General features: G+C 36.3%; 1 protein-coding gene across 1 annotated transcript in view; it reads left to right on the forward strand.

Moving 5' to 3' along the window:
• RYBP (ring and YY1 binding protein) overlaps positions 1-10,345 on the forward strand; it is a 37,445-nt gene extending 27,100 nt beyond the window's left edge. Inside the window, exon 4 of the mRNA XM_076200356.1 lies at positions 9,547-10,345. Coding sequence (XP_076056471.1) covers positions 9,547-9,799 — 253 coding nt within the window. The 3' untranslated portion in view covers positions 9,800-10,345. The remainder of the gene's footprint in view (positions 1-9,546) is intronic.
• The last annotated feature ends 5,620 nt before the right edge of the window (positions 10,346-15,965 follow it).

The raw sequence follows: 15,965 nt of genomic DNA on the forward strand, positions 1-15,965 counted from the left end.
AATCAAGGATATAGATTAAGTTGGAATTGTATATGTATTTGAAGCTATGTATGATAAGTTGGAGAGTAAGAAATGGGACCCAATGAGCATTGCTCCTTTCCTGTATACTACAATTAGGTAAATACACACACACACAATTATGATAACTGAAAAATAAGGATATAGCTTAGGTTGGAACAGTACATGAATTTGAAGCTATAATCCAAGTGAACTTGAACTCTTAGGCGTGACCAGGGAACCCCCCGCTGTTTCCACATATAATGATGACCTGCACATGGTGATCTGTCTATTAGTTTGTATGATATATATCTATAGAATTAGGGATGTGCCGATTGCTTTTTCTGATGCTGATGCCAATGCCGATTCCTATTCACTCTTAGTTGCCGATGCAGATTCCACTTTATGTAATTACAGCACACTGTATCAGTTTTTAATATAAAGTAATTAAACTGATTTTTACTTGCTTTATAATCTATGTTGATTTATACACATCAGATGTTGAGCTGTTGGATGCTAATGATTGAATGAATTTAATGAAGTGCTTATTGATTGACCACTATGATTATCAATGTACGTTTGTATTATTTTCTGTCAGTTGAAAAAGAGGTTGAAAATTACATATTTCATAGATTTTTATGTAACTACTAACTTCAGGTAACTTGAAGCATTTAATGCATGGTTTTAATGGAACACATGTGCAGAGTAAAATTTATTAATCAATTTCTTAATCCTAACTTAATAGTAAAACCTAAACCTAACTCAGTCTCTATTATCTAATATTTGACACATGGAATGCAGAAAATGCCCCCCCCCTTTTCATGCTGACTCACCTGAGTACTGCCGCTTTCCTTGAGTTAATAGTCAAAGTTAAACATTCGCAAATTGAAGTTCAATAGCATAAATTTCTCCCCTGTTTCTGGAGTCAACTGGTTACAGTGTGGGGTGTAGACATTACCACCAATGCTGAAGAGGCATTCATTCTCCACTGAAGATGGTGGAGAGCACATCATTTTGTTGGCAACTTTTCCAAGTTTAGGATATGAGTTGTGGTTGTCTTTCCACCAACTCAATGAATCTAAGTCACGTGGTTCTAGCAAGAGGGAGCAAAATTTATCACCTTTGCTTTGTAGTGTCAGAACAGATGTTTTCTTTTTTAAGTTTCACTTTGTCCAAATTTGACTCGTGTGATTGTGAATTTGACAGCAAATCATCTAAACATTGTCAAAAAACATAAAGATGTATTGTTATATATTTACTTGTAAAAATACATAAAAAAAATTATGAATGATTCATTTGGTTTTAAATTGCTGTGGAGTAAGTGGAAGTAAATCCATCCGCTGATTTTTTGCACTTATAAACAGGTAAAATCAACCAAGTCCACGGACACCTGGTCAATTTACTCCTGTATTACTTTCACTTAATTTCTGTTGAAGAAACTTTGCTGTTTCAAAAAAGAAAAAAATAATTAGTTTCATATTATATATATATAAGAAATACAAAAATAAAATTAAGAATTAATATAATTTGCTCTAACATTTACTCAGACTTGTGCTGCTATTTTAAAAGTTTCTCCAGTTGTATGTCCTTGTGTCTGCATATTTTCGAAATGTGTGTTATGGCACTAGATGGCATTGTAGGTTTACCACTACCACAGTATATTCCTAGCCCTCTCATTCCCTATGGTTGTGATGCTATGTGAAAATAAGATAAAACAATGATTATATGGTAGTGGTATTTCATATAGCACATAATATGCTGCATGGCCCTATGCAACCACCAGAACAATGAATAATATTTGAATTACTGAATTGGCATAGAAAATATTGCCAATGCTGATGTGGAATCCCCTTCTAAAAAAAAAAAATGCTGATCTACCAGCCGATTCTTGCCGATGCCAATTAATCGACACATCCTTTATAGAATATATATTCATAATATAACTGCATAGTGTATCATTACATGGTGCATGGTGTACATTATCTATGTATGGAATATATATATATTCATAATATGACTGCATAAAGTTATGAATGGCTTGGTATCTGAGTGATAGACAATGACTCTAAACTTTGTTTCACTTGTCAACATGGCTCGTACTATGTTGCCGCCCAAGAGTGGTTGACTGCAGGTGTCCCTGACACAGGCAGCCATTGTATTTTCCATGAGATCCCAAACCATTCCAAACACCATGCTCGTATTATGAATATATATATGACTCGTCATCCAGGAGGTGCCAAGATAAGAAGGAGGGTGGAGGGGAGTGGAATATATAGGAAATGGAATGGGTGGGAGTGGTTTCTATGCTTTTATCTTTTTGGCTACCCCCCGTGTAGGGGGAAAAAGCTTTTGGTATATATATGTATGTATGTATATATATATTCCATAAATAGATAATATACAGACTACTGGTGAGACGGATTGCCATGAGCAGTTCATTGCAAAAGAGGTTATCTATAAATGAATAAGTATTTTTAGAAGAAAAAAGTGGCAAATAAAGGAACTTTACTACCGCCCACACAAGCATTTTCATAGAGAGTAAATGGCAACAGGCTGGAGTCGAGGTGTTTCACCTGGCCATGCCTAAAGGCTCAAGATCAAGCACCTTTGCTATAGGTATGATAAATTTGAGAGTAGGAGATGGGAACCCACAAACATTGCTCCTTTCTTATGTATTATCACTCTTGCTCCTGGTTATTCTTGCAGAAGACTTGTAACATTCAGGTAACTGGCAACAGCCTTTGATTAGGACCATAAATCCCTCAGGGAAAGTATTGTTGTCTTGGGATTGTTAATGTGGTTCTTGTCAGGTATGGGAGGGTTTTTCTCAGGCTTTTGTATGGGGTGGTTTTTGGAGTAATGAATTTGGCAGTCTTTCTTGAAGGGCTTGTTAAGTGATCTGAGTGTATGTGTTTTTGTGTGAATGTCTTGTGTATAGGTGGTATGTTGTGGTGGGTGTTTCGAGTTGTATAATGCTGTTTTTCTTTTTCTTTTTTTCCTCCATTCTGTTGTTGGTGCCTGTGAAATGTGTTAAGGGTGTCTTGTGTTTAAGGTCCTGGCATAGAATTGTGTTCCTCTCATTTTCATGTGGTGTTCTATTGGGAAGTTTAGGATATGAGTTGTGGTTGTCTTTCCACCAACTCAATGAATCTAAGTCACGTGGTTCTAGCAAGAGGGAGCAAAATTTATCAACTCTGCTTTGTAGTGTCAGAACAGAAAAGATCTTCTGTAAGTTTCACTTTGTCCAAATTTGACTCATGTGATTGTGAATTTGACAGCAAATCATCTAAACATTGTCAAAAAACATAAAGATGTATTGTTATATATTTACTTGTAAAAATACATAAAAAAAATCTTTATGAATGATTCATTTGGTTTTAAATTGCTGTGGAGTAAGTGGAAGTAAATCCATCCACTGATTTTTTGCACTTATAAGCAGGTAAAATCAACCAAGTCCACAGACGCCTGGCCGATTTACTCCTGTATTACTTTCACTTAATTTCTGTTGTAGAAACTTTGCTGTTTCAAAAAAGAAAAAATAGTTTCATATTATATATATAAGAAACAAAAATAAGATGAAAAATTAATATAATTTGCTCTAACATTTACTCTGACTTGTGCTGCTATTTTAAAAGTTTCTATGGTTGTACATCCTTGTGTCTGCGGATTTATCACCTCTGCATAATATTTTCAAAACGTGTGTTATGGTATTAGATGGCATTGTAGGCTTACCACTACCATAAAATATTCCTAGCCATCTCATTGCCTATGGTTGTGATGCTATGTGAAAATAACATAAAGCAATGATTATATGGTAGTGGTATTTCATATAGCACATAATATGCTGCATGCCCTATGCAACCACCAGAACAATAAATAATATGTGAATTACTGAATTGGCATCGAAAATATTGCCAATGCTAATGTGGAATCCCTTTCTATAAAAAAAAAAAAAAAATGCTGATCTACCAAAAAAGTGCCGATTTTTGCCGATACCAATTAATCGACACATCCTTTATAGATTATATATTCATAATATAACTGCATAGTGTATCATTACATGGTGCATGGTGTACATTATCTATGTATGGAATATATATATATTCATAATATGACTGCATAAAGTTATGAATGGCTTGGTATCTGAGTGATAGACAATGACTCTAAACTTTGTTTCACTTGTCAACATGGCTCGTACTATGTTGCCGCCCAAGAGTGGTTGACTGCAGGTGTCCTTGACACAGGCAGCCATTGTATTTTCCCTGAGATCCCAAACCATTCCAAACACCATGCTCGTATTATGAATATATATATGACCCGTCATCCAGGAGGTGCCAAGATAAGGAGGAGGGTGGAGGGGAGTGGAATATATAGGAAATGGAATGGGTGGGAGTGGTTTCTATGCCTTTTTCTTTTTGGCTACCCCCCATGTAGGGGGGAAAAGCTTTTGGTATATATATGTATGTATATATATATTCCATAAATAGATAATATACAGACTACTGGTGAGACGGATTGCCATGAGCAGTTCATTGCAAAAGAGGTTATCTATAAATGAATAAGTATTTTTAGAAGAAAAAAGGGGCAAATAAAGGAACTTTACTACTGCCCACACAAGCATTTTCATAGAGAGTAAATGGCAACAGGGTGGAGTCCAGGTGTTTCACCTGGCCATGCCTAAAGGCTCAAGATCAAGCACCTTTGCTATAGGTATGATAAATTTGAGAGTAGGAGATGGGAACCCACAAGCATTGCTCCTTTCTTATGTATTATCACTCTTGCTCCTGGTTATTCTTGCAGAAGACTTGTAACATTCAGGTAACTGGCAACAGCCTTTGATTAGGACCATAAATCCCTCAGGGAAGGTATTGTTGTCATGGGATTGTTAATGTGGTTCTTGTCAGGTATGGGAGGGTTTTTCTCAGGCTTTTGTATGGGGTGGTTTTTGGAGTAATGAATTTGGCAGTCTTTCTTGAAGGGCTTGTTAAGTGATCTGAGTGTATGTGTTTTTGTGTGAATGTCTTGTGTGGTATAGGTGGTATGTTGTGGTAGGTGTTTCGAGTTGTATATTGCTGTTTTTCTTTTTTTTTTCCTCCATTCTGTTGTTGGTGCCTGTGAAATGTGTTAAGGGTGTGTTGTGTTTAAGGTCCTGGCATAGAATTGTGTTCCTCTCATTTTCATGTGGTGTTCTATTGGGAGGATTTTGGTTTTTGTATATAGGTGTCCAGTTTTGGTACATCCTGTCATTACACTCTGCATCATTCTGTTGTTTGTTTTGGGAACCATGCTGTGGAGGTGTAGTCAAGGGTGGTTCTTGTGAAATGTAGATGTTATTTGATTTAATAGTTTCTATCTTGTCCAAAGTCAATGCTAGTGATGGATTTAAGTAGGTTTATTTTCTTGTTGAATTTTGCAGTGATGTGATATATTGGCTGAAAGCTATATGAGTATCAAATATGAGCTCCAGAATTGTATACTATAATTAGGTAAAACACACACACACACAGTGTGTGCAAAAGCCAAACAAGAATTTAAGAACAAACTAGATGCTGAAAGAACAAAGACGGGTCACTACAAGCATAGCTCTCTTTCCTGTATGATACTAGGTAAATATACACACACACTAAATGAAAAATATCAAAGCTCAAATAGGCAAAGGAGAATATGATATATGGAGAAAGTATAGTAGAGAAAAAAATTGGAGGAATGATGATATTGTGAAAAATTGCATTGAAATGGTAAAAGTGCAAATGGGAGATGGTATGGGGATAATAATAAATATAGAAATAAAAATCAAAAGGCTGGAACAAGAGATACAACAGTGGCATACACCCCCCTCCCCCAAAGATTAGATGGTGCAATGAAATGAAATACAGAGATGTATAGAATTATATAATTGTGGAAAAGAAAGGTTTGTAGAGAAAAGTGGAAAGATTACTATTATGAGTGACTTCAACTGTGGAGAGACAACAGAGATATCAGTTGGGTGTGTGTCTGTGCACTTTGCTATAAAATATGGTACTTTAGATGGTTATTAGTCCAAATTGGTGCTTGAGATGGGTTTATTTATTTTTATATTTTTTATTCAGTTATTAATTTATTTGTTTAATATATATATACAGTATATATATTGTTGATTTTTGCTATCAGGTCTTTCATATGTGGGCAAAGTCATGTCATTAAATGTGAGGCCCAGTATTTTAGGGTTCTTTTCCAGTGGAAGGATTTGACTATTGTGTTTTATGATGGTTGTGGGATTCATGGTTGTCTGATGTGAATAATGTCATTGTTGATATCTGGGGTGAAGCTTCTGTTCAGTTTTTATGTAGAACCATTGTCTCAATTTGTTAAAGTAGTCTTGGGTATTCCTTACTGCTGTTTTTTATATCTTGTGCTGGATAATTATTGTTAGGTCATCGTGAAGACAACATTGGTGGTTAGTTGTGGTTCTTAGTTGGGAGATTACTCATGAAGAGAGAGGGAGAGAAGAAAAGTTTTATAAAGGGTTTGAATGGAAGTAATGGTAAGGGGAAGACCGGTAGAATATTTCAGAGTATTGCCAAATGTGGAGAAGTTTAGTAGGTGAGGAGCCACATAGCTGCTGGGAATCTGAAAAGAGTGTGGGGATTTGAACCCTCAACTAAGTGAATGCGGGACCAGTAAGTTTCAATTGTCTGTGTACTACTGGTAGTTATTAATTTACAATTTTATTTTATGCAAATTTGGTGTAATGCAACTGATAAAATTATACATTTGAATGAGTCAACTTCAGACATTATTACAGTATTATGTATACTTTAGATGATAAGGTATGTCTATGTACAATTTGTGCTACTACTACATTACATACATTCATGGATAGAATTTTTATTCTTGTAATAAATAACATTATTGGAGCACCAAAAAAAAATTATTTTATGTAATAGATAACTTGGTATCCTTCTGCCCCCCTATTTAATTTACAGATTTATTTCCACTATGCTTCTTCGTCCCCATATATCACATAGATTAAGAACTACGTGTATTTGTATAACTAAAAGCTTGTTCCACCTTATAAGTGATGTAGCCAGCCAAGGCATGCACCCATTCCATACTCATATGTTTCCCTGGAATCTTAGCTTCTTGTAGATGAAAAGTCATCCTGGCCCCCTACCCTGTGCCTAGGTAAGAAGGAATGCAGCAAGATACAGCACATCCACAGTAGGGTCTGACAGTAGAAGCTGTTTTACCCCCACTGTTTCAGTTACATGGTGACCCTTCCTCCTTGTCCTCTCATTCATTCCATGGTCTGCCTTCTGCATTTTTTTTTTTTCTTCTTCTTCTTCATCTTCATCTTCTTACCTTTGGGCTGCATCAATTTATTGTGCATTCACAACTATTCCTCACCCACACTTATCTCTTGGCTTCTCTATTTCCTCCTCAACAAATATTTCCTTTTTCCAAGGACCCTATGTATCCATTTTATTCTAGGTCTTCCCTTCAAGTTCACTCCATCCTCCTCTGGCTTCCACATTCATTTTGCTAGTCTTTCTTCACTTATTACTTCTATGTGCCCAATCTAACCCAGTATTTTTTCATAAGTCGTATGTGCAGTCTCTCATTACACCCCCCATTCTCTTCCTCACCTGATGTCTACAATGTTGCAGATAATAATGATAGTTACATTGTTATATACCTTGACTTTAGCAAAGCATTTGACAAGGTTCCCATGTGAGACTACTGAATAAAATCAAGGCCCATGGCTTGCAAGGAAAAGTATTTGAATGGATTAGTGACAGAAAACAGTGGGCCACCATGAATGGTGTAAAATCCAGATGGGGTGGTGTTATTAGTGGAGTTCTCTAGGGCTCAGTTTAGGGTCCCTTATTGTTCATTATATATATATATATATATATATATAAATGACTTGGACAATGGATTTTATAGTGAACTAAAGTTTGGATGATCCTAGAATATGACACCATGTGAGGTTGGGGGAGGATTTTAATAAATGGTTTGCATGGTCAGAGAAATGGCAAATGGACTTCAGTATCTCAAAAGTATAATGTATTAAACATAGGATTACACAACACCATATTAAAGAAAACAGAATGTGAAAAGGACTTTGGAGTGTTGGTGAGTCCTGACCTTAAAACCAGGAAATTGTGCATTAGTCCCAGTAATTGGGCAAACAGGGTATTAGGGTTTATTTCAAGCAGTTACAAACAAACGTCCAGAGGTAATCATTAAACTTTATCCAGTGATAGACCCACTTTGACTATGTGGTACAGTTTTTGTTTCTGTCCTATAGAATTCGTACAGAGGATAATGACCAAAATGATACAAGGTCTTTGAAATTTACCATATGAAGACAGCATTAAACACCATAACTTGCATTCTCTGGGAAGATGAAGAGTGGGGGGGGGAGGTGATGTAATAGAGGTATTCATCCATATCCATCCCCAGATACCTATTGTTCATGACACCTCCCCCTCCCCCACTCTCATCACACCCTTCCAAAATTTTTTTTTATTATTTTCAAATTTTTGTCAGACTTCTACCCCATTTTATGTATGGTCTTTTCTTTGCCTCATACACTTTACAATGAACTTCTCTCTTGTACCTCTTTCATGCTTCCCTTGTTATCTTTGCACCCATTCTACATATGCTCGCTTCTTTTCATGTGCCTCTGCCTCTTCATCTCATCCTTCTGTCATTGGGTCATTAGAAAATATACATTACAAAAAATGAATTTAAAAAATCAAGCCATCATTTTAGATATGCTTATCTTCATGGCATGTGGACATTTACACGAAGGGTCAACTTTTCCCAGTGGCTAGGTTCTACATAGCTTGTGCAAAGAGAAACATGTCATGTACTTTATGAGTACAATTTAATGCTGTATGGTGTAAGTTTTTTGTTGCATTTGGTTTTACACATACTTTCTTGTCAATGAATATTTGATTTTTGGAAACGTTTTGTATGGCTATTTCTCCAGTGGGCAAAATATGTATGTATGCTCATGACTTAGACATTTAAAATGACAAATTTTCAACTTTTCTAATTTTTAAGTGCACAGAGTAATAATTACCACAATAAAATTAGAAATGTGTAATTAACTGAAATCACCTTCATATGAGAAGTACTCCTTGGAAAGGGGTGGTCAAGTTGAGGGATACCTCATCTTGGCTCTTCATGGGAGATGAGTACGAAAAAAGGAAAGGTCCCTTGGACCCTCACTGTGTTCCATTTTGTCACTTTTTATGACATTCAAGGGAATGTGGCACTAGTACTGGATGAAAATGAAGAGGTGGAGTTGTAAGAGTGGTGAATGAAAGATTTAATGTGGTACACTAGAAGTCGAAAGTGACTACATTTCTCTTTAAGTGGAGATTTGTGTTTAACCATAAAAAAAATGCTACATGACTTATACATGAGGATGTTGACTACATATCTTTTTATGTCAGTACCCAGTATGGGATTTTTATATGATGTTTGGTTAGATTTGATTACTTGGAAATAATTTTTCTGCCAGAAGGTGATTACAAAGTAAGCACTTTTATTTTTCAGACCAAGATTGAAGAATGTAGACAGAAGCACAGCACAACACAATGCAGTTACTGTCAACAATGTTACAGTCATCATCACAGAATTTCAACCCAAGCAGAGGAAAACTACATCACTTGCCAATGGGAACACCTCAACCAACAGTGCTGATGGTTCTTCTCATGGTGTCATGTCCTCCTCTGAGGCAGGTTCTATCTCAGATGCCTCTACAGATACCCGCAACGGGGACCTGACCACAGAATCGCGGAGTTCGTAGGCTAAGCCTCACTGCCAATCTTGTATAGACTATTGCACATCAGGAATGTTGCCCACAACTAGAATTAAAGACTTGTGACTTATTAGGTATGGACTCCCAGTGTCAAGCAGACACGTCACTAATATGGGATGAAAGAGTGTGTGATTTGCACAAATCTTAGCATCTTTAATAACCTCAAGTGTCTTTGTCATTGGGTGAAAGTTTGAAGTGATCCATGTGGACTTCGGATGTGAAGCCATGTAAGTGTCGTGTCTGGGGCAAGTGTTGAAGGCCAGAGTGTAACACAAAAGAACATGATGCCCATGGGGAATGGAGAAAAGGACTTGACTCAGCATAAGATGAATATTATCAAGTTGTGGTTAACCTGAAAGGTACTCTTGTGCTCATAGGCATCAGTCCATTGCCATGGGTGTGGCAAAGTCTGCCCGGTAAATTGTTTACATGTCTTAATAAACCAAGTGTTGCCAGTGGATTGATACTGTGGTACTTTTTTTTTTTATTATTATTTATTATTATTTTTTATTTATTTATTATTATATATATAATTTTTTTTATTTTTGATTATTATTTTAAGAAAATGGCAGGTTTGTAAATATTGAAGCATTTGACAAATGTAGACATTTGTTACCACTGGACACGATTTGAAAAGTTAAGGACTGAAAGTCCATTTGTAAATTTGTAACAGTGATCCTCTATAGCTTGTATTGATATGTAACATAATAGCAGTTTGATACTTTTTCAAAATGTGCATCTTCAGTATATTTAGAAGTATGAAGTCAGTATGGTGGACTCCATCAGTGGTATTTGATATGAAGTGACTGTACATTCGAAAACCAGTATGTAGTAACTAATGCCCACATGCTTTGCAGTATAATGTAGGAGCGACTGGTTTATCCAACCCAAGTAGGTTCTCTCCAGTGTGTATTTTTCCTTCAACTTTTTCTTCTACCTTTTGCATCAAAAGGGCCTGGGGGCCATCAGTTATCCTAAAGGGTCCTGGATGGACGCCAGAGTGGGCCAAAGAAATATATTGACTACAGGTGTAAATTATCTAGATAGGTGGTTATCAGAAGCACACAACTTTTGAGTTTGTTGAAAGGAAGATTAGGCTTTTAAGAAAAGTAAAAGAAAAAGTCCAAAGATGAATTCTCTTTGAATCATATGGTTAGATTGGGGGAGAATTTCAAGGGACAAAATGGATGAGACTTGATGCAGGGTCTCAGGCTATACAGACCATATTCTCTCTCCTCTCTCTTTCTTCTTTCTTCTCGCTCTCCTGTCTCCCTTTCCCTTCTCTCTCTCTCTCCTCTCTCCTCACATACACACACACACACACTTTTTCTTTCTTTCTTTCCTCCTCCTCTCTTCTACCCCCGCCCCTCCACTCCCACTCCAACTGTCCTCTGTTCTTAAGTTATTGCCTACTATGTTAACTGTTGCTCTGAGTGCTCTGGAATGTGGGGAAGACTTGAGTGCAGATACAGGTAGGTACATGCTACCCAGAAATTGAATCCAAGACGTGATCTTGGATTTTTTGTTTCCTTTTATTTGCAGGAACTAAGAAGGGTTATAAATTTTTTTTCTGAGTTTTATCCGGTGTCCACAGTATGGGTTGTGGTTGTGTACACCCAGTAATGGTCTGCGCACACTCACAGGCCAAATAGGGCTGATACAGAAATACTATTTATTACTTTAGAGCAGCAAGTGTGTTGTACAGCAATTTTTTATTTATTGCCATTAGTTCAGATATGGTAGACAATCCAGGATGATCAGTCTGTGTGCATTAAGAATTATTTATTATGTATAGCCTATGAACATAGTGTGCCAATTTGAAGTACTTCGGACTTTACCAACCTGTTTACCAAATGATAAACTATTCATGCCAGTAAACATACATTGTTTTGAACATGCACTAAGGCTTCATGGGTAAACCAGTTTTCATTTGAATTCTCATTCATACCTGATATGAAAGCCTTTACTGTTGGATTAGTGCTGTTTTGACCAAGTGATGTGATAGTTTATGAAAGTTGTGCAGGGTGGGAAGTACTCAGGCTGGATGTCTTGTTAGTAGGAAAGCTCTAGAGAACTTCAGATGTGATTTTTTTCATATCTCAAGTTTTATAAACAAACTGCTTGACATTCCTTCTGGTATGATAAATCATGCAAAACTTTTAGAATCTTTCATCACCCTTGGAAGTAGGACAGACTTGATATGTATAAGGAAATGTTTTGGGTTGCAGATTGCCTGTCTCCTCCAACTGAACTGTACCTGCTGTTTGAATGCTCATCATCAGCAGTGTTTCTGATGATTCAGCTAGAAGAAATTGGTGTCCTAATTATTTTGACAAAGCTCATGATCTGTGTAAATGGAAGTGGCGATTCTCTTTGTTACTGTACATTGAATGGGTTTTTCTTTTATCTGTAGAAGAAGGAATCTTTTTTATTTTTTCATGTAGATATGATGTTTATGATAGTCATGGAACAATAACATTATTGTTAATTTTCTCTTTCCCTCTTTCATGTGTGTGTGTGGTGTGTTCATGTGTGTGGGTATATGTGTGAATATTTATCTACATGTATTTACTTAGCTGTAGTGTATGTGGTCGGAGGAATGTTCATGGGATCCTGTGCCATGTGTGTGTTTGTGTGCATGTATTTACCTTAGTTAAAATACAGGAAAGAAGCAACAGTTTTGTGTGTGTAACATACACACACATATATATATATATATATATATGTGTGTGTGTGTGTGTATATATACATATATGTATGTGTATATATATATATGTGTGTGTGTGCATATGCAATAGTGACCACTAGGAAAGAAAACTAAACAAAACAAATTGCTTTTGGGTATCACATCTTCACTGCAAAGTATCTTGCACTGAAGATGTAATATATGAAAACAATTTACTTAATTTAGTTTACCAGTGTTTCTTATTAGCATATACCCATATATGAATGTGTGTATGAGTGTGTGTATTTATATATTGTCAGAAGCCTTCCGACAGCTTGAATATATATATTTTGTTGGAAGCCTTCTGACACTTTGAATATATATGTGTGTGTGTGTGTATATATACATTGTGTGTATGTATGTATATATGTGTGTGTGTGTGCTCATAAATGATTATGTATTATTAATTTCTTTTCATATATATAGAATTACATGTATGTAAATATGTAATTCTGTTGTTTTATTTCATGTTTATTTACGTAGATTTATTATTATTATATTGATTATTTTTTTAATCTATATAATTTTATTTATTTTGCTTTTTATTCTTCCATTCAGCTGATTTCTTGGCCCCCTTGTAAGTGGGAAAGGGTTCTTTGATATGGATGTATGATTTCTGAAAGGATGAAAGAAGGCAGTGATACTTGTGATTCGCTGCCTAACTGCGTGCATCATTGTTAAATATTTGGACCAGTCATACCTTTTGCATGTGTCTTATTCCACCTACCCATTTAATTTTGTTTTTTATTTATTTTTAATGTTTTTAATGTATTATTCTATTTTTATCATATATATATATGTATATATATATATATGTGTGTATATATATATTTATATGTATGTGTATATATATATATATATATATATATATATATATATATATATATATATATTTTTTTTTTTTTTTTTTTTTTTTTTTTTTTTTTTTCTTACACAGTCCCAACCCTATTCTTCCCATGAAGCTCCTGTTCTTGTCTCACCAATGAATCATTCAAAACCACACACCAGTGGATCATAAGAATTGCTAGTACATGAATAATAAAGTGCTATTATTTTGTCCCATTGTATCACTTATTAATATTTCTTTCTGGTCATACATCTGTTATGTTAAGAAAAAACTGGGATCATAAGGGTACAGAACAAGTCTTCACAGTGACCATTTTAATGTGATCATTTTAATGAATGAAGTTTGCTCCCAGGGGTTGTGTGGAGCCTTAATACCGATTTCTTGTTTTGGTAATGAAATTCGTCTTTGGGAAAACTATTCACCACACAGGAGGAAAAGTCCTTGTGTGTTGTATTAACCCATTATTATATAAAGTTGGAGCAATGCTCATGGGTTACGGATCTTTGTCTCTACTCCGCAGACTTCGCCTTAAATTTGCTTTTGGTGGCTTGGATTGCATTTTCATCCAACTTTTTCCTTAACTCCATGGATCTTTGTGGAAAGCTATACTTCCTAACAACTTTGAAACAAGCTTATTTTTTCAACTCGTTATGTTGGCATCTTGTTTATCTTTTGTCCCCATCCCAGAAGATCACTGTCCAATTTTTCTTAAAAATTTTCTGATCTAAATATCATTGCAGTATCTTGTCACCTCAGTCTTTGTTCCTCCATTGTAGGAAGTCCCAATTTTCTGTATTTTCTCATATGTAGTCATTTGGGGTTGGGATCATCTTGGCGCTGCAATATCCAACATTCAAGCAGAGGCAATGAGTCACATGATGCCACAGAGAGGATGGCACCACCCCATAAAGACTGGCATTTGTCCATGCTCTGCTGCCAGCATTAAATGGACTCAACCCCATCTTTTCAAAGAGGCAAAATTTTGAGGGACCAGCATCTGGTCTCCAGATTAGGCCAGGGGGTCATTCATTACTTTCTTCAACACAGTGCCCAACTGTGTCCCTCTCTAGCCAAGGGGCTGGCATCTGATCTCTAGATGTATACATATTTTTTTACACAAGTAGGTCAGTACACTGGAATCTGCCCTATCAGTTCTCCTCCTGTTAGCTAGTAACATAGGAGAAGACTACACAAGACACAAAAGCTTAAAACTAGCACACAAGAGCATACCCTTCCACAAAAAATGAGACAACATAAGACACAAAGGCTCAAAACTAGCACACAGGACCATACCCCTCTTCAAAAAATGAGACAACGTACAATCAATCACAGACACCAGTATATAAGATCAAAACCATGTAAATCCTTCCACCTATCATATTTTCTGGGATATAACATTCTCTCTCCTCAGTCTCTAAAAAATATCCAAAACCTCACCCTGTGTCTTGTATAACTAAACTGAATATGCGTAGGGCAAGCTATGACCATATTCTTACAGTGGACTTAGTGATCCTTAGCATTAGGTAGTAAATATTGATGAGATTTCCATAATTTCTCTATTGGGTTCTGATGTGTCTCAGACATGAATGTTTGCAAATCAGACAAGCATGGGGTGTGTGACATGCAGATGTTGTCATTCTATTTGTATTTCTAAATTTTGTACACCATGTGAGTACATACTAATTTGCCACTAGAGCAACACACATTACACTGTGCTCATCTACAAAGGCACAATAATCACAATATAACTACACCATACCCCTGCAGACCTGGCCTCATCACAATAACACAAAATAATAGTTCAAATGAGGGGAGGCAATCCTTTCTCTAGCTATTGTGATGGTTGACTACCCACGTCTGCTGGGCACCCAAATATGTAAAAACAATACATGCCTGCATAACAGAATACCACCTTTGTAACACTATCTCCCCCATTTTGAGACTGAACGTAACTGTTTACAAACATAGGAACTTACAAAGGTAATCTGTAAAGCTAATATAACAAATACATGAAACAATCTTTACTATAAAAAATATATACAAAACAAAAGAAAACATAAAAAAAAAACATTATGGAAAACACTAAGTATTGCTAACAGCCATCTTGGTCCACTACATAATCAACCAACCATTTGGGCCTTATCTTTGGCTGCCTAGGTCACACTGACACTAGTTCTAATGCGACTGCACCTTCTACATCCACATCACTGATCTCGCTTTCTCCTGTTCACTTTCACAAACAACTGCTTCATCCTCACTACCACTGTCACAGTCACTTGCAAGAATGGTTACTTCCGCATTCAACATGAAGGTACCTGGCCAGTGTACTTTCACAGGCAGTCCACATGAACCACCTTCACTTCCCTGCTTCTGGGGAAATGTGATATGTGACGGGAAAGGGTTTTCTCGATGCCCAGGTGACCGCTTGTGTCTCCTTTATGCAGCTCTGCTCTGAAGGCACGTGGCGCGCGCCACTATCGGCCACAGGTCCTCCCCGGTGTTTACCTCCACCCACCGTTTCAACAACACGTCATCCTCCAACCATAAGGCGATCCACTGACCCACGAGGCATTTAGTGTCAG

Source organism: Oratosquilla oratoria, chromosome 17, assembly GCF_046742065.1.
Source record: "Oratosquilla oratoria isolate Oo_2021 chromosome 17, ASM4674206v1, whole genome shotgun sequence".
NCBI classification, from domain to species: Eukaryota; Metazoa; Arthropoda; class Malacostraca; order Stomatopoda; family Squillidae; genus Oratosquilla; species Oratosquilla oratoria.